Raw genomic sequence first — 19,505 nt, forward strand, 5'->3', positions numbered from 1 at the left:
GTTCCAGTCACTTGGCTTCTATGTATATAGATGTAAATAAAAACTGCTCTTTCTTATTTCCCACTTAGCTGAAATTAGTAGCAGTCACTGATGACTGAAAGCCTACTATGTTTCAGGTATTAAATCTCTCAACTTACAACTACTGTTTCTAATTCTCTCATAACCTTACAGTACAGGTACTATAAAAATGAGGAAACAGAAGCAGAGAGATTGGCTTATCCAATATTACACAGCTCGTAAATGTTGGGGACTGTATGGAGACCACATACAAATTCTTACATTTTTTTCTTCCACAAAAATTTCTATTTGTGTACTATTTAAAAAATATATTTTTAATATATTTTTATTGATTTCAGAGAGGAAAGGAGAGGGAGAGAGAAATAGAAACATCAATGATTAAGAGAATCATTAATCGGCTGCCTCCTGCATGCCCCCCACTGGGGATCAAGCCTGAAACCCAGACATGTGCTCTGACCGGAAATCAAACTGTGACCGCTTGACAGGTCAACCAGAAGCACTGAGGCACACCAGCCGGGCTATTAAGTATCATTTACAAGTATTATTTTTACAGAAATCTAAATAGACATTAAAAACCCAATTTAAAAATTTTAGAGTAATGTTAATACATCTTGCAACTAAAAATATCAAGCGTCAAAATGTTCATTATATACTCACCTGATGTAGCAGACGTTTCAGTTTGAGTAACTGAGTTTTTACAGCAGTACAATCCTGGACCATGTGCCGGAGGGTCATCTCATCCAGTATCACTGTATTTTCGGGTACATCTACAAACATTCTCTGAGCCTGGAAAAAGGGGGTCCCTCCATAGGTTTCAAAATGACCCAAAGGAGATTCTCTGTAGGGAGAGCCTCTAGAAGGGCAGGAGAAGTTGGAGGTAAAAGATATATACAACACAAATTTCAGAAAGAAATAAAGGTAATAAAATTATTGCAATGAATATTATAATTGACTTATCATTATCACAAAGACTCTTTTACTCACCTCAGACCCTGAAATTTGTTTCCACTGAAAAGTTCAATCATTTCTAGTTGCACTGCTTTTCCCTTTTGTGTATTTTACACATTGGCTGAATAAACCTTATTCCTTAGGAACATGAATAGAAACAAAAATCTTTGGGGAAAGGCCTTGCCTGGAAAAAATATACTTTTTTTTTCTTTTTCCCACACCGATTGCCTCCTTTTTATCTGTTGACTTTAATTGGCCTCTTCAACATCACATTTTTTTTAGCCCCATAATACTACAGGACTCCTATTTCTTGAAAGCCCCAGTAGACAGTTAAGTTTTACACTGTTGACACATCATTTTTTCCAATAAAGCTTAAATAAGATTTTTAAATCTTGTTTCCTAACCTTAAACTACATTTTAAAAATCCACTGTAAAAAAATTAAACTTTCCTTTAGTTTCATACAACACACATTCTGAATAATTTAGAATTTTTTGTTTGAACATTTAAGACTAGGGATAATGTGTTTAATGGATGTGAAAAACCATGTTTCAATCAGAAGTCATATCTACAGCAATTTAAAAAGTACTGCATTCACATTACATATAATTCTAGTTGGTTCTTATGTTAAGACAAAAGCATGCTGAAAAAATGTTCTTTCCAATATACTGTAATGGCTATGTTTTATCAGGATTAAAGTTAAATTCCTGATGCAATAAATTTGCAAAACTCATAATGCATTAAATTTCAACCACATTAAAAAGTAGAAATATGATTTCTGCTAAAATTTTCTAGCTTTGAACAAATATTCCCAAATCTCTAAATTCTCAAATATTCAATATGAGCTTTGTTTTCACAAAATTATTTTTCTCTGAAAGTACTTCAGGCCTTATTTTTCTTTTAAACACCCCCTACTGGTGTGGCGACAATAGTGCCAAGAGGCCAGGCAGAGCTAAGGCGATGCAGCTGTATCCTGAGTGGGCTTCTGCAGGGCGACAGATGGGCCTGTGCCCAGCCCTGGGCTGCATGACTGGAAGCAGATCCCAGTTCCCCAGGGAGTTCAGCGAGCCCCGTGCTAGGAAGAAAAGGAAGTGACCGCCTTTCCACAGGTTACAGCTGCACCCCCGCAAGGCTGGTCTGTTTAAACCACTGGCGAGGTCCAGGAGGCAGAGTGCAGGTCCCTGGGGAAAGAAGAGCAGCTCAGAGCAGGGACATTCTAGCTGCGTACTGGAGGCAGACCAGCCTCTGGACTCCAGAGGCCCCACCCACCAGATGTGGGGCTCTGCCTGCTGAGCATCGGTCACATTGCCAAGGGCCAGGCAGGGACAATGACTGCCATTAGCCTGCACCAGAGAACCTCCAGGGAGGGCTGAGACCAGCACACCCAGTGGCCAACTTGACATCATGGAGCAAAATCCAGCGGGCTCCACAAAAACAAGGGTGAACACAATCGGCATTAAAACCTATGGAGGGGAACACTTTTTATTTTTAATATTTTCTTTACTTTTCTTTTATATTTCATTTAAAAAATTTGTTTCCTCTCTTTTCACTTTTGTCACCATTGTAATTAGCTAGTTATTAATATTAATAGGATTGAGGCAAAGGGTCTGCCGGACATAAGCACGGTCATCTGGCCAGCTGCACCTGGGAGCTGCAACGCTGTACTCCCAGGAAACCACTGGTCCATTCCCTGCAAATCACCGGGGGAAGTGGCCCAACCAAGGGGAAGATGGACGCTTGCACAGTGAAGGCGAGGTGAGGCAGGGAAGGCACTTGCCTGTCAGGCTAACTTGGAACAAATATAACTGGCTAGGGTTGGAGCCACTGCAAGCCTGTGAAAATTTGGAATACAAATCAGCAGACAAAGGAATTCTTTCTCTCTCGTTCCTCTTGCTTCCTTGCACTCGCCTGTGCCCCTTCCATAACCATGTGGCCCTGGGAGCTGCATGGCCCACAGCCGAGCAAACCCCATATGCAATGGAGTGTAGCTGGGAACACAAACTAGCCTAGTGAGATGCAGGACTGTACTGTGCAAATGCAGTGGCAAGTCTGGGCAACGGCTTTAAATCCCGCTCCACTAAAGACAAAGCCAGACTTCTTCAATGGCAAGACAGAGGGCGATGGGACCTTGGGAACACAGGGGTCTACTTCAACCAAAATAACGCTTTTTTTCGATACCTTATCCTCTTGTGGGGGCCTCAAGATATTCTTATTCCCATGGCACCCAAGAAGTGCAATTCCACCAATGACAAGTGGGGATACAGAGACCACCCCACCAATAAAACTTTAATATCTCTATTTCTCTCTTTCCTTTTCTTTTCCTACTTTTTCTTTCTCTTTTTTTTCCTTTTTTATTTTTTCATTTATTCTTTTCCTATTCTATATTTTATTTTATTCATTATTATTGTTTTTAACAATTGTCTCATATAATATTTTTTACTTTTCTTTTTCATTCTTACTCTTTTTCTTTTCTTTCATATTCCCTTTTGTTTCTTTTTTCTTTTCTAATTCTTTGGTCTCTTGTCTTTCTGTATTGTTTTTTCCTCCTAATTATTCTTGTTTTTGTGGCTGTTGGCTTGTTTGTTTCTTGTTGTTTTCAGCTTGGCTTGCTTGGTCTTGTTCTGCTCTGTCAGCACCTGTGTAACAGTTGTTATGAGGTGGTTGGGGTTGAGCCTCACAGTCATCCAGCCCACGTGCTAAGCCCACCCATGAACAGGACGACAGCAATCAAGACACAATTACAACAGCTGGGTCCGCACAACCCACACGTACATTCCTAGAGCATCCCACTCAGGTCAAGAAGACTACACGAACTCATACAACTTAACGACAGGAAGATAAACAATCCAATCAAAAAATGGGCAAAGGACATAAATAGATACTTTTTGAAAGAGGACATACAGAAGGCCAAGAACATATGAAAACATATGTTCACTAATCATCCAAGAGATGCAAGTCAAAACAACAATGAGGTACCATCACACACCTGTCAAAATGCCTATCATCAACAAATCAACAAACGACAAGTACTGGCGAGGATGTAGAGAAAAAGGAACCCTCGTGCACTGCTGTTGGGAATGCAGACTGGTGCAGCTACTGTGGAAAACAGTATCCTCAAAAAATTAAAAATGGAAACCCCATTTGACCCAATAATCCCACTTCTAGGAATATATCCAAAGAAATCAGAAACACCAATCAAAAAGAATATATGCACCCCTATGTTCATAACAGCACAATTTATAATAGCTAAGATTTGGAAACAGCCTAAGTGCCCCTCAGCAGATGAGTGGATTAAAAAAACTGTGGTACATCTACACAATGGAATACTATGCCACTGTAAAAAAGAAGAAACTCTTACCACTAGCAACAGCATGGATGGACCTGGAGAGCATCATGCTAAGTGAAATAAGCCAGTCTGAGAAAGATAAATATCACATGATCTCACTCATATGTGGAATATAATGAACAACATAAACTGATGAACAAAGATAGAGCCAGAAGGAAAAAATAATATCTTAAGAACATAATAGAAGTAATCCTGTTATTTGCAGATTTTTAATATTTCCTATAACCTTTGTAATATCATACTATGTTAGTACAGTTTTGGTAATATTATTATACTTAAAATCCTTTTTTTTTCTTGAAATATTAATGTTTACTGCATGTAATATTATTATATTTAAGATCGTTTTCTTGAGATAAAAAATAAAAAGATTACAAAGAAGAAGACTACACAACTGGCTTGTACAAGACAACTACTACAGAAGGCTACCCCATGAAGACTGGGAGTTACAGCAGCCCTATCCACACATAGAAACAAACACAAAGAAACAGCAAAAATGGGGAAATAAAGAAACAGGCCCCAAATGAAAGAACAAGAGGAATTTACAGAAAAGGAGTTAAATGAAATGAAAGCAAGCAATTTATTAGTAATAGAGTATAAAGTAATCGTTTTTAAAATGTTCAACAGCATGACAAATAACATAGAAACCATGGAAAACAACTACTTGGAAATGAAGAATAACATATCTGAAATAAAGAACACCCTGGAAGACATAAGCAGTAGGTTAGAAGAAGCAGAGTATCAAATAAATGAATTAGAAGACAAGGTAGGAAAAAATCAATCACAGTAGCAAGACTCTGGAGGGGACTTTAGCAATACAGTCATAGTAGGGGATTTTAGCATTCCATTGATATCACTAGATAGATCTTGCAGACCAAAAAAAAAAAAAAATCAACAAGAAAATGGCAACCTTAAATGACACACTAGATCTGATGGCTTTAGTTAATATTTACAGAACATTTCACCCCAAAGCTGTAGAATATACATTCTTCTTAAGTGCACATAGGACAGTCTCAAAGACAGACCACATGTTAGGACACAAAACAAGTCATAACAAATTCAAGAAGATTAAAATCATATCAAGCATCTTCTTGGAGCACAATGGCATGAAATTATAAATCAACTACAGTTAAAAAACAACAACACAACACCTCAAAAACATTCAAACACATGGAGGCTAAATAGTAAACAACAAATGGGTTACCAATGAGATCAAGGAAGAAATCAAAATCACCCTGGAAACAGATGAAAATGAACACACAACAACCCAAAATTTACAGGACACAGCGAAAGCAATCCTGCGGGGAGAAGTTCATGGTATTACAGGCCTACCTCAAGAAACAAGAAAAATCTCAAATAAACAATCTAATGCTACAACTAAAAGACCTAGAAAAACAACAGGAAAAGCCCAGAGAAAGTAGAAGGAAGGAAATAATAAAGATTAGAGCAGGAATAAATGGCATAGAGACCAAAGGAAAAAAAATACAATATAAAAGATCAATGAAACCAAGAATTGGTTCTTTGAAAAGATAAGATTGACAAACCTTTAGTCAGATTCATCAAGAAACAAAGAGGACCCAAATTAAGTCAAAAATAAAATTTGTAACAACTGACATCACAGAAATACAAAGGATTTTAAGAAAATACGATGAACAATTATATGCCAACCAATTGGACAACCTGAGTAAAATGGACAAATTCCTAGAAACATACAATCTTCCAAAACTCAATCAAGAAGAATCAGAAAACCTGAATAAACTGATAACTAATGAAAAAACTCCCAACAAACAAAAATCCTGGACTGCATGGCTGCACAGGCAAGTTTTACCAGACATTCAAAGAAAAACTAACACCTATCCTCAAACTATTCCAAAAAATTCAAGAGGAATACTTCCAAGCTGTTTTTACGAGGCCAACATTATCCTAATTCCAAAACCAAACGAAGACACTACAAAGAGAGAAAATTACAGGTCATTATCCCTGATAAACACAGATGCCAAAATCCTCAACAAGATATTATTAAATCGGATCCAGCAATACATGAAAAAGATCATACATCATGACCAAGTAGGATTTATTCTGAGGATTTAAGGCTGGTATGATATTCACAAATCAATAAACGTGATACATCACATAAACAAAATGAAGGATAAAAATCACACGATCCTATCAACAGACACAGAAAAGGCATTCAACAAAATCCAGTCCCATTTATAATAAAAAATTCATTAGATAGGCTTAAGGAAAATTGGAGTCACATGTTAAAGTACTTGGAACAAAGCCTGATACATAGTAAATGTTAAATAAAAACCAACTACTGCCCTGACCGGTTTGGCTCAGTGGATAGAGCATCAGCCTGCGGACTCAAGGGTTCCAGGTTTGATTCTGGTCAAGGGCATGTACCTTGGTTGCGGGCACATCCCCAGTAGGAGGTGTGCAGGAGGCAGCTGATTGATGTTTCTCTCTCATCGATGTTTCTAACTCTCTATCTCTCTCCCTTCCTCTCTGTAAAAAATCAATAAAATATATTAAAAAAATAAATAAAAACCAACTACTATTGTATTATTATTACCAATAATTTCCAACTTCTTTATGTTGAAAATGTTTTCTAACATAAATGTCAAAAGAATACTATTATGAAAAGGTATAGAGTACTATACCCTTCAGCTATCTACTCCAATTAGTAAATGTTGACACACTTTTCTTTACATCAAGTTGGAAATACATAATACCTCACTAGAGGACCATTTGAAGTCTTCTGCGGAAAAAAAAAGAGTGTAATTGAGAAAGCAAGAGGCAGAAGACAAAGATAGCTAATATATAACAGATGTTATTTTCAGAAAATAATGGCACTATGGACACAAGAAAGGGAAAAAACAGAACAGAGCGATTTTGACATTTCACATTCTGAAAAGATGATGCTCACACCTGAGCAGTGGACCTTTGAATTGAAATGGGAGGTTAGATTACTTTCCAAGAGCACAAGCACAGATCCAGGGATGAAGACATAAACAAGATGAAACCTATGAACCTGAGACAAAAGAGGATTAGTAGACACAGCACCTCATATTGAGATGACAGGCACAGCCCTGGCCCAGTGGCTCCACTCATTGGAGCATTGTTCCATCCACCAAAAGGGTGTGGTGTGGGTTCAATTCCCAGTTAGGGCACACAGGAGGCAACCGATTGATGTTTCTCTCTTTTTTTCTTTCTCTTTCCCTCACTCTCTCCCTTCCTCCCTCCCTCTCATTCTCTCTCTCTCTCTCTCAAGAATCAATAAACACAACATGATCTCACTCATATGTGGAATATAATGAACAAAATAAACTGTTGAACAAAATAGATCCAGAGACACAGAAACATGGAACAGACATGAATCTCAGGGGGGGGAGGGAAAGCAGGGGTGGGAGGGAAGAGATCAACCAAGGAACTTGTATGCATGTATGCATAACCCATGGACACAGACAATAGGGTGATGGAGGCCTGGGGAGTGGCACAGGGGTGGGCTATAAGTCAATGGGGGGGAAAAGGGACCTATGTAACACTTTCAAGAATAAAGATTTTTTTTAAAAAAAAGAAATGCTATTTGGGAAATAAAATAAAAATATCCTTGATAAGGATTTAAAAAATATGACAGGCACACATTTGTACTTTTATACAAATTTTAATAATCATGGCTTTCTAGTAGAGAAATTGTATGGTGAAAACAACAGAACACTGCAAGCTGCTTTGGGGAATATACTGGAAGGTCAGTAGTGTGTTAGTAAAGGCAGAAATGCGCCTTTGTGGTCTATGTGGTCAATCACAGGCCAGGCAGGTTAGTAGATAAGAAGAAACCAATAGAGGTATGGGTGAAGGGATAAATGAGTTCAGTGGTTATAGAAGCATGAGAAAGAAATGCCCACAATCACCAACATTATTTAAGATTGTTTTATAAATACAGCCAATAAAATCAACATGAAAAAAAAAGGATCAGAATAACTATAGAAATAAATCTTTAAGATATCAGCCTTTTTAAAACCCATTAAAATTGAATCCACATTCAATAGCAGCACCTGATATTCATCCCACACATCTAATAATCACATTACTGCCCAATTACTTATTGTAGTTTTAAAGGAATCTCACAAAATTATGTGGCTGTATCCATATACTTCTCCACTTCTACCAAGCTTCTTAATCAACAAGATGTGTAATTTTGTGCTTAAGGTTTCTGATTCATAGATTAGACTGGTAAATGGAGGTGTGTTTGGAGTGAGGTGGTAGGAGAGAGATTTTTTTTCTTTATTTATTTCCTAATCTGAGTCACAATTTGTCTTCACACCTTTAGTGTTTCTTTACTCACTTTTATTAAATATTGTATGATAAAAGTTAAATGTGTGTGTTTTTATGTTCACAGTGTATTTTTTAAAGGCTTGATTCAACAGAACCTCAATCAAAATTCCAGCAAGTTATTTTGTGGATATCAACAAAGTGATTCTAAAATTTATATGAACAGGCAAAAGACCCAGAATAACCAACACAATTTTGAAGAATAAGGTCAGACTGACTATATCTGACTTTTAGGCGTACTATGTAAAGTAACACTAATCAAGACAGTGGAGTACTGACTAAAGAATAGACAGATCGGTACACCAGAACAGAGTCCAGAAATACACCCACACCCATAGAACCAACTGATCTTTGACAAAGAGCAAAGACAATTCAAATAATATAGGACAGTCTTTTCAACATAGGGTACTAGAACAACTGTAAGATATCAAGGGAGAAAATTCAGGTGACCTTGGATTTGGCCATAGGTTTTTAGATACAAACAAAAAGTACAATCCATGAAAGAAAAAATTGACAAGCTGGACTACATAAAAATATCTGCTCTGTGAAAAACAAAATTAAGAAAATGACAAAGCAAGCTACAGACTGGAAGGAAATATTTGTAAAATATATCTCTGATAAAGGACTGGTATCTAAAATATACAAAGAACTTTTAAAATTCAACAAGAAAACAAACAACCTAATTTAAAATTGAGCAAAAGATCTAAACAGACATCTCACTAACGAAGATGTACAATAATAAATAAGCATATGAAAAAATGCTCAACATAATATATAATTAGGGAATTGTAAATTAAAACAATGAGATATTACTACACACCTATCAGAATGGTTATAATCCAAAACACAGCACCAACTTCTGATGAGGATGTGTAGCAATAGCAGCTCTCATTCACTGCTGGAAGAAATGCAAAATGTGTAGCCACTTTGCAAGACACTTTGGCAGTTTCTTACCAAATTAAACTTACTCCTAATATGTGGTCCAGCAATTGTGCTTCTTGTTATTTACCAAAATGAGTTAAAAATTTATACACAGAAATGTTTAGAGCAGCTTTATTCATAATCGCCAAATTTTGGAAGCAATTAAGATGTCCTTTAGTATGTGAATGGATAAACAAACTGTAGTACACTCATACAATGGACTATTATTTAGAAATTTTAAAAATAAGCTATCAGCACATGAAAAAATATGGAGGAACTTTAAATGCATATTGCTAACTGAAAAAATCAAATCCAAAAAGGCTACATACTGTCTATTTCCAACTATATGGCATTCTGGACAATGCAAAACTATGGAGATAGTAAAAAAAAAATTAGTATTTGCCAGGAATATTGCCAAGAGTGGTAGGGCATGGGGAGAGGAAGGGATGAATAAATTATTCAGTATGATACAGTAATTGTAGATACATGCCTTTATACATTCATCAAAGCCCATAGAATGTACACACACAGAGTGAGCCCTAACGTAAACTATGAATTTTCGTGAATAATGTGTATCAATACTGACTCATCAGTTGTAACAACTAATGTAAGATGTTAATAACAGGATAAACTGTATAAAAGAAGGTGAGGGAGTATATGAGAACTGTACTTTCCGCTCAATATTTTTGTAAACCTAAAACTGTTCTAAAAAAATGAAGTCTATTAAACCAACAAACAAAAAATGACAGAAGTGAAGAACAGAATAAATATCTCCAAAAATTCATTCCTTCATAAAAGCACTGAGATCACTGGCAAATTAGTCAAAACTAACTTTTTCAGAACTCTGGAAATCAACCAAATGCTTGCAACAACTGAGGAGCACTTATTTAAAAAAATCTTAGTGAGACCAACAGTGGCATTTTAATTTTTTCTACTGCTACTCTTATCTCCCTAGCTCTGTGGCAGCATGAAAAATAAGAGTCTTACAAGCATGATAGCTGTGAAATTCAGCCATCAGTAGAGGGTGGGCGGGAGGTGGGCTCTCCAAAAAGCATAATTTCCAGAAAACTGCTACTATTTGACCTTATCTGCCACTTCCTTAGAAAAGGCCCATTCTCAGCAGTTGTTTTATTTTACTTGATTCAGAACTCATTATGTGGAAACAGCTTTAATTCTAGTATATTTGTTGAAAACAATTGGTGGCAATTGTTTAAAATCCCAGCTGCATGAGACAGTGATACCAATTGGGGCAAACAAGCTGACCAAAAAACTTCTAAGTAAAACCTGAGGAATGAGATGTCCACAGGTGGTTTTGAAATGCTCCAATATGTTCTTGGACATAGAAAAGGCTATACACATGTATAGGGATGTGTGCATGCCAAGGAAATAACCTGAGAAGGCCTTAATATCTCACTTGCTCTGAGCAAGCAGGAAATGAAGGCTAAGACAGAACTATAAATTGCTTGCCAGATTGTTGAGGGCATCCATGAACACACATACAGACAGAGTCCCTTAGCAAAGGCTGGAATACTTACTGGTTCAAAGCATTTAAGGAAATCACTGTCTAATCATTAGCTCAACAAATTCCAAAATGTGATAAAGTAAAAGAGAGACACATCATAGTTAAAAGTTGAAAGCCAAAGAATAAGTGGTAATTCTGAATGCAGCAAGAAAGAAGTAACTTATAATGTAGAAGGCATGTTAAATAAGATTAACAGCTGATTTTTCATGAGAAAGCACAGTAGTCAAAATAGTAAAAGACTGTCAACCAAGAATTCAATATCCAGCAAAACTATCCTTCAAAACTAAAGAGAAATTAAAACATTCCTCTGAAAACAAAAAACTGAAATAGTATGTTACTCTCAGACCTTCCCTACAAGTTATATTGAAGTTGAAGACTTCAAAACTTCCTTCTCCTTAGGGGATAGCACAACTGGGAAGAAGCTGAGCAAGGAAATAGAAGACCTGAACAACACTACAAACTAAAAAAAAAACTAACAAATATCTATAGAACATCTGTGGAGATTAAATTAGTAATAAAAAAAAACTTGCCACAAAAACAAAACAAACAAACAAACAAAAAAACACCCAGGCCCAAACTTTACTGGTGAATTCATCACAAAAACATTCAATGAGGAATTAACAAAAACCCGTTACAAATTCTTCCAGAAATACAAATAAATGAAACACCTGATTGTCTATGTGAGCATAATACCAAAACCAGAGAAAAACATCTCAAGAAAAGTAAGGACAAATATTTATTACTAGAGGCCCAGTGCATGAAATTCATGCACTGGCAGGGTCCCTAGTTGCTGCCGGCTGCTGGCTGGGTACTCCCTCCCTTCTCCTGGACACCGGCTTCCAGCCACCGCTGCTGGCCACGACCTCCCTCCCTTCCATCCCCCGGCCACCTGCCAGCGCCAAGACTTCCCTCCCTTCCCTTGGTCAGCCCACCCCCTGGTTGAACTCCTGGAAGAACTATGGTCGAGGGGACAATTTGCATACTACGCTTTTATTACTGGTATATAGGATGTCTACAGAAAAATTCTCAACAAAATACTGACAAATTGAATCTAGCAACTTATAAAATAACTAGAGGCCCAGTACATGAAATTCGTGCAAGGGGGGGGGGGGGAGTGGTGGTTGTCCCTCAGCCTGGCCTAAACCCTATCGCAATCTGGGACCCCTTGGGGATGTCCGACTGCATCTTGAAATTCTGGACTATTGGCTCCTAACTGCTCGTCTGCCTGTCTGATCGCTCCTAACCGCCTCTGCCTCAGCCCCCACCACAGCGGCTTCATCTGGAAGGACATCTGGAATGATGTCTGGAAGGTCGTTCGGCTGTCCGGTCTAATTAGCATATTACGATTTTATTATTATAGATTACATACTATGACCAAGTAGGATTTATCTGAGAAATGCAAAGTTGGTATAAGTCAATGTTATAAACCAAATTAAGAGAATGAGGGGAAATATAATTATCTCAATAGACACAAATTGCATTTGACAAAATCCAACAGCCAACCTCCTGTGGCCAGCCAACCTCCCGCGGTCCCTCTTCCCAGTTGGCTCCCCCATCGGGGCCAATGGGGAGGGAGGGTGGCTGGCCAACCTCCCGTGGTCCCTCCCCCCAGCCGGCCAACCTCCTGTGGTCCCTTCCCCTGGTCGACTTGTCCCCCGCCGATCAGCCCCAATTGGCCCCGATCACTGGCCAGGCCAAGGGATCCCAACCATGCACAAATTCGTGCACCAGGCCTCTAGTGTTTGTATGTTAAAGGCACTGTGGAGTCTACTATTAAAAAACTCATTTAACATTGTTTAATTTGTTCATTCCTATACTCATTTGATCAGAGAATCTCTTTTATTTACACCTACTGACATCCAGGAATATAATTTTTGGAAAATGTTGCTTAACTTTCCTGACATAAACTAATCAGCCTGTGCTAGATCATTCCCAGCGACAGAGAGGGACAGAGATTACTAATCCTAGGCAATTGGTTCCATTTTGGATGATCTGACTAATAGCCTCTCACTTTAAGTTGAATTGGCATCTTTATTTTAAATGCATAGATCGTTTTGCTATTTAGAGTTAGAAATCACATCTATTCATTCCTACAAAGGACCTAGCAGTCCAGCTCTAAATGTAGTTCTCTGAAAATGCCACCCATTTCATAAATGTTTTTACACATGCTATTTTTTCCATCTGAATCTCATCCTTCTCCTACATAAACCACTCCTCTGCAAACTCTACAGTCATATTTCACATTTCAATAGTAACTTTCTTTATACAGTACTACCCGAGACAAAAACCACTGCTGCATGCTCCTGCAGTCTGTAAACGTCACCATATTAAGGCACATGGCACCACTGCCCTACACGAATACTGCATTACAACTACCGACATGCCTGTCCCTCTCAGCCTCAGCAGCCTGCCAGCAGATCTACTCCTCCTCTTTGCATGGGATGGAAGAGGAACACAAATCTCCTACCTCACTAATAACTGCAATGATTCCAACTGAAACCACACACTGCACAGCTTCTTATCATCCTCAGAACAATGCTCCAAGAAGCTGTGACCAATCTACAGCGTTCACCCCTCATGAAATACCCAAATTCATTCCAGCTTGAGCATTAAGCACAGAGTTCAATATACTGGTTTCTCAATGAGTATCTGTGAAATGAATGAATGAATCTTATCTGAAGTATAAGCAATGATTAATGTTTTAGTTAGACTTCTAAATTTTCATAAGTTGGCCTTAAATTTACCTTCTTTTAAACCAAACATCAAAGATGAGAGAGGCAAAACCTTCATTATTAGCAATAATTAACCAATGAACTTATATGCATATATGCTTAACCCATGAACACAGACAATAGTGCAGTATGCCCTGTGGGGCGTGGGAGGGTGTGGGGGGGGGCCTAGTGGGGGGGGGGGAGAGGGACATCTGTAATACTTTCAACAATAAAGATAAATTTTTTAAAAAAAGACTATTTTCACATCAGATTCTTGTCTGATAATACCAATTCTCTGATGTCCATTCCTTAACAAAAGCCCAGATGTGAGAAATAAAATAGCCAAAATAATGCCTGGAAGGATGTGTACTGCATGAATTCTTTCAGCACTTCTAAATTTCATCCTTGCATCAAACTATAATCTTTAGTTGGACATCCTCATTTCATGACCCACTATAGAAACACCTTTTCTCATTTGGACTAGAGTTCTCTGTGGATTTAAGGAATTTATCATTATTTCTACTTTGGGAAACTGTCTGAGACCTGTCCACTCTATCACAAGGTATTTTCATACAAAGCAACCTTTCAGGTGTCTGTCTTATAAAAGCCAATCAATTCAGGAGAAATGTGTCTTTTGTCTTATGGACCCTGGAACTCTTGTAATAGATCCAGTTTTGTTCTTTGCATTTGCCTCAAGGAATTAGAGCCAATTTTTTTTCTTACTTCAAGAACTATATGGGGCCATGTGTTTCCCTCCCACTATTTCTTTATCCCAATTTTATTATTTGTATTGTAAACTGGCTCAAAAATGACTTCAAATCCCAATGGAACAAGATGAGAGAGTGACAAAGAAGAAAATTTAACAACTACCACTGGGTGCTTAATATAAGCCAGATACTGCTCCCTTAACCTGATCTATGAACAGTGAGAAAAAGGTATTATAGAGTCTACAAATGATAAACTGAAGTGGAGAGGGATTAAATACATTACCTAAGCTCACAAAGCTAACATGTGCCAGGCCAGGCTTGAATGATTATAAAGACACATTATATACAAGGTCTGATCAAATTAAAGACTATGCTTCAAAAAGAAAAAGAATTCTAGCATTGTAAAGTACCTTCCTTTGTTTCTAACAGTACTTGAGAAATTTTTAAATTTCAATTTATATGCACAAAAGAAGACAAGTCACTTGGCACTAATTTTACATTAGTATTTAAAAAATAATAAATTTTAACAAAGTCAACATTTAATCATTCCCAAAAGAGAACTAGAAAAATCACAACAAAACTTAAATTCCAAATAGCAGACATAAATAAAATATTAATATTCATGATAAAGTTAATGAACAAAGATTTGGGTCAAAAGGAAAAAATTAGACATATTATTCCAATTAGTACCATATATAGGATAAGTACCATAAGAGGATAAAAAATTAGACTCACCTGCTCAAGTCACTTTTTCCATGGTGATGATAGCGGTCAGGATGACTGAGGGGGTAATGTTCCTGTCCACTCCACCTCTGGGGTGACCTTTTCCAAAATCCTTCCTGAGACTGCCGAACATTTCTGTCTGATCGATCAAAGCGATTCATATTGTCACACTCCACTAGGCAGATTCAAAAGCAAAACACTATAAACATGTACATACTCTACAAAAATTAACTACTTAGAGCTTGATCATTAATTGCTGCTGAAAATATAAAAGTAGTATTCTAAAAAATACCAATCATTTATGTTAGCTAATCACAAAATCAAGATTTCCAAGAAAAACAAAACAAAACTAGTTCTTTTGGTAACAACTTAAGTTTATATCATCTAAAACTAAAGTAAGTTATAAAACTTTCCTATCACAGTCACTAAAAGTAATAATTAATGTTTCAAAACAGCAAGTGATATTTGAAATCAGCATTATACATCTTAAACACCAGTTTTATGTGGTTTTCATCATTGTCAGTAGTTGGTTCTGACTTCAGAATAAAATGACAAGAAAAAGTATTTAAGGCTAGTAGAGAATTCATTATTAAAAATGAATGTCACAATATTCCTCATTTCAAAAAGCACAAATTAACTTTTCATCACAAGCAAATCCTGTATTTGCAATGAAGCTCACAGTTTTAGAAGGACGCTTCAATCTGCCTGCAATAGAGCCTGTTCAATATGTCTAAAATGCCACTGAACACAAAGCCCAGCCTTTGCAGCAACAAACAGTTCACTCCCTGAAATCCAAATGCCACAAAAACACGAAAAGAATCTCTTTGAAACAGCCAAGCTTCTCCTTCACCTACCGGAACACTTTTTCCTCACATATCTGAGCACTCGCTGAGAGAGTTACTTTGTACAACGGAGACATTGTGTCGCCTGCTGCCTACTCAGACATAGTTGCACTCAGGCAGACAAGCAGGCCTTCCTTCCTGCTTGATTCCCAGCCTCCCTGTGGGAAGCAAGCCCAGTTTACCCTGTGACTCCATCTTCCCTCAGCTTACATAGCTACAGAGTTAGGACTGTTACTAAAAATACAACTCAACACTAAATCAAGCCAGGAACAGGAAAGGATTCTCCAGTCTGAGAATTATTACATGAGAAAGTAAAAATCCAGCATGTTCAGAACTCCTTGTGATAAAAAACAAAACAAAACAAAAACAAACCTTGAAAAGTAAGTGTAATCCCCAATTAAACAACAACAACTCATTACAGTATTTTAATGATTGTTTTCCCTTAACCTAAAACTTGAATTAGAAATATGGTGAGTATCCCATTATACTACACCAGATAAAAAACAAACTTTCCCACTCCAAAGGAAAAACGGTGTAATTTGATTCTCATATACACTGAACTCACTGTACCATATGTCTTCTAAATGAATAACATTTTATTTTTTTAAATATACTTTTATTGATGATGAGAGAGAGTCATTGATTGGCTGTTTCCCGAATGCTCCACACTGGGTATCCAGCCCACAACCCAGGCATGTACCCTGATGGGAATCGAACCATGACCTCCTGGTTCATAGGTCTCATAGGTCAATGCTCAACAATGGAGCCAGGCTGGCCAGGCTAAGATTTTAAAAGACACTGAAATTTTGTTTAACTTCATTAGAGTAATAAATTTGGGGGGGGGGGGGGGAGACTATGTTTTATAGTATTTTAAAATACTTTTTTTATAATAAATTTTTGTTGTTGTTGTTAATCCTCACCTAAGGATATTTTCCCATTGATTTTTAGGGAGAGTGGAAGAGGGAAAGACAGAGAGAAACATCGATGTGAGAGAAACACATTGATTGGTTGCCTCCTGCATGGGACCTGACCAGGGCCCGGACCAGGTATGTGCCCTTGATCAGAATCGAACCTGGGACCCTTTGGTCCTCAGGCTGACACTCTATCCACTGAACCAAACTGGCTAGGGCTGATAAAATTTTTAAAGGCAGCTTACATTTAAAATAATTTCATCAATTTATTTTGTTCATTAGAATCCACATATAAGTGAGATGATGTGGTACTTGTCTTTATCTGACTGGCTTATTTCACTTAGCATAATACTCTCCAGGTTCCTCCATGCTGTCACAAAAGGCAAGATGCAGAGACATTGAAGCATGCAAGAGACTGACATATTTCAGTGGGAAGGGGGGTGGGGGCAGGAAGAGATTAGCCAATGAACCTATATGCATATATGCGTAGCCCATGGATAGACAATAGTGCTGGGAAGACCTTGTCACTTTATTGCGATAAATTAAAATCTACTTTTAAGTTCAATTCTAGAAAACCAGGCTGTCAGACAAATAAAAGCATGGTGCAACTCTATAAATCTGAGGGATGATCTATATCTACTTTTAAGTGTTCTGAATTCATATTTTTCTTACTCAGGCAGGTAAAATTCACTCAATCCCCACACAAAAAATTGTTTTAATAAGAACCTAATTAGCACATCAACAACACAGTACACACAGAATAACAAGTAGCAAACAAAACAGGCAAACAGGTCAGGAGACAGGGTACAATACCGTGGGAAATTATAATGCAGAAATTGATGTGCTGCTTTTCAGTTTGCTAAAAGTGTTGATACTATAAACAGCCTTCAAATTAAAGCACCTTTACTGAAATTTGAACTCAAACATGGGCATAATAGCAACTAAGTACTGGAAAGAAACATCTGTCATGACCACAAAAGACAACTGGTAGAAACAGAGACAGGGGGGCTGGCTTCTCAGAGGTGAGTCTGTGCCAAGACTGTGTAGGAAGGTCCTGCTGACATTTCTAGCTGAGGCACCCATCAATCACATGTTTATTCACTTTACAATGTTATTAAGAAGATAATGTGAAATAACAATCAGTGGTGGTTTCTCAGAAAAGGTTAAAAATTCTCAAACAGAATCCTATCTAATAAAAGAGTAATATGCAAATTAACAATCACTCTGCTACACCCACAAGCCACGCCCACCAGCCAATCAGGAGCGAGTATGCAAATTAACCCAACCAAGATTGCTGCGGCCTCGGAAAGAGCAGGAGGCTTGGGTTTCCCCAGCAAAGGAGGAAGCCAAGCTTTCCGCACACCCTGGCCAACCTAGGCCTCCACTCAAGGCTACAAAGTTTCAATTATAGAAGATAATTAAATCCCAACAAAAATGGCTGCAGCCATGGAGCAAGCAGGAGGCTTGGCTCCGGTCAAGGCTACAAAGTTTCAATTATAGAAGATAAATAAATCCCAGATACCAGGGCCTCCGCTTGGGTCGCTGGGGGGCGTGGCCGGCCTGCAAACCACCATAGGCCCCTCATCCAGGCCAACCCACGCCCCAAGGGAACCCCCACCCTGATCCGGGACATCCTTCAGGGCAAACCAGCCGGCCCCCACCCAAGCACCAGGCCTCTATCCTATCTAATAAAAGAATAATATGCAAATTGACCATCACTCCAACACACAAGATGGCTGCCCCTATGTGGTCAAAGATCCTGCCTTCATGTGGACACAAGATGGCCATCACAAGATGGCCAGCAGGGGAGGGCAGTTGGGGGTTACTAGGCCTACAAGGGAGGGCAGTTGGGGGTGATCAAGCCTGCAGGGGAGGGAAGTTAGGAATGACCAGGCCGGCAGAGGAGGGAAGTTGGGGGTGACCGGGCCTGCAGGGAAGGGCATTTGGGGGGGACCCAGGCCTGCAGGGGAGAGAAGTTGGGGGGGGACCAGGCCTGCAAGGGAGGGCAGTTGGGGGGGACCAGGCCTGCAGGGGAGGGCAGTTAGGGGCAATCAGGCTGGCAGGGGAGCAGTTAGGCATCAATCAGGCTTTCAGGGGAGTGGTTAGGGGGTGATCAGGCTGGCAGACAGAAGTGGTTAGGGGCAATCAGGAAGGCAGGCAGGCGAGCAGTTGGGAGGCAGCAGTCCTGGATTGTGAGAGGGATGTTCGACTGCCCGTTTAGGCCAGATCCTACCATGATTGGGCCTAAATGGGCAGTCAGACATCCTTCAAGGGGTCCCATATTGGAGAGGGTACAGGCTGGGCTGAGGGACACACCCCCCCCCATGCACGAATTTCATGCACCGGGCCTCTAGTTGAAGAAATAATATAGAAAGCAAATAAAATTACAAAATGGAGATAACTCAAAATCAGTTTCCAGAGCCAAGAAGAAAGAGGACAAATAAGACTAAGGACAGAAACAAATCCTTCTCAATGTGTCATAAGAGAAAATGATGGGGTAAACCTAAAGGAATCCTAGTTTTAAAAAGT

General features: G+C 38.5%; 1 protein-coding gene across 12 annotated transcripts in view; it reads right to left on the minus strand.

Annotated features, from left to right (window-relative positions):
- Window positions 1-19,505, minus strand: part of CCSER2 (coiled-coil serine rich protein 2) — a 232,450-nt gene that overhangs the window by 78,117 nt on the left and 134,828 nt on the right. For 6 of the 12 annotated variants that reach the window (XM_080687684.1, XM_080687683.1, XM_080687676.1 and 3 more), the window contains 2 exons: window positions 15,236-15,398; window positions 676-871 (listed from right to left, as the gene is read on the minus strand). In XM_080687684.1, coding sequence (XP_080543810.1) covers window positions 676-871; window positions 15,236-15,398 — 359 coding nt within the window. Of the gene's footprint in view, window positions 1-675; window positions 872-15,235; window positions 15,399-16,077; window positions 16,228-19,505 lie in introns of those variants that run through there. The other 6 variants (XM_080687687.1, XM_080687685.1, XM_080687680.1 and 3 more) reach the window with 2 other exon arrangements.

The sequence above is a fragment of the Plecotus auritus genome (genome assembly GCF_963455305.1).
Source record: "Plecotus auritus genome assembly, chromosome: 9".
NCBI classification, from domain to species: Eukaryota; Metazoa; Chordata; class Mammalia; order Chiroptera; family Vespertilionidae; genus Plecotus; species Plecotus auritus.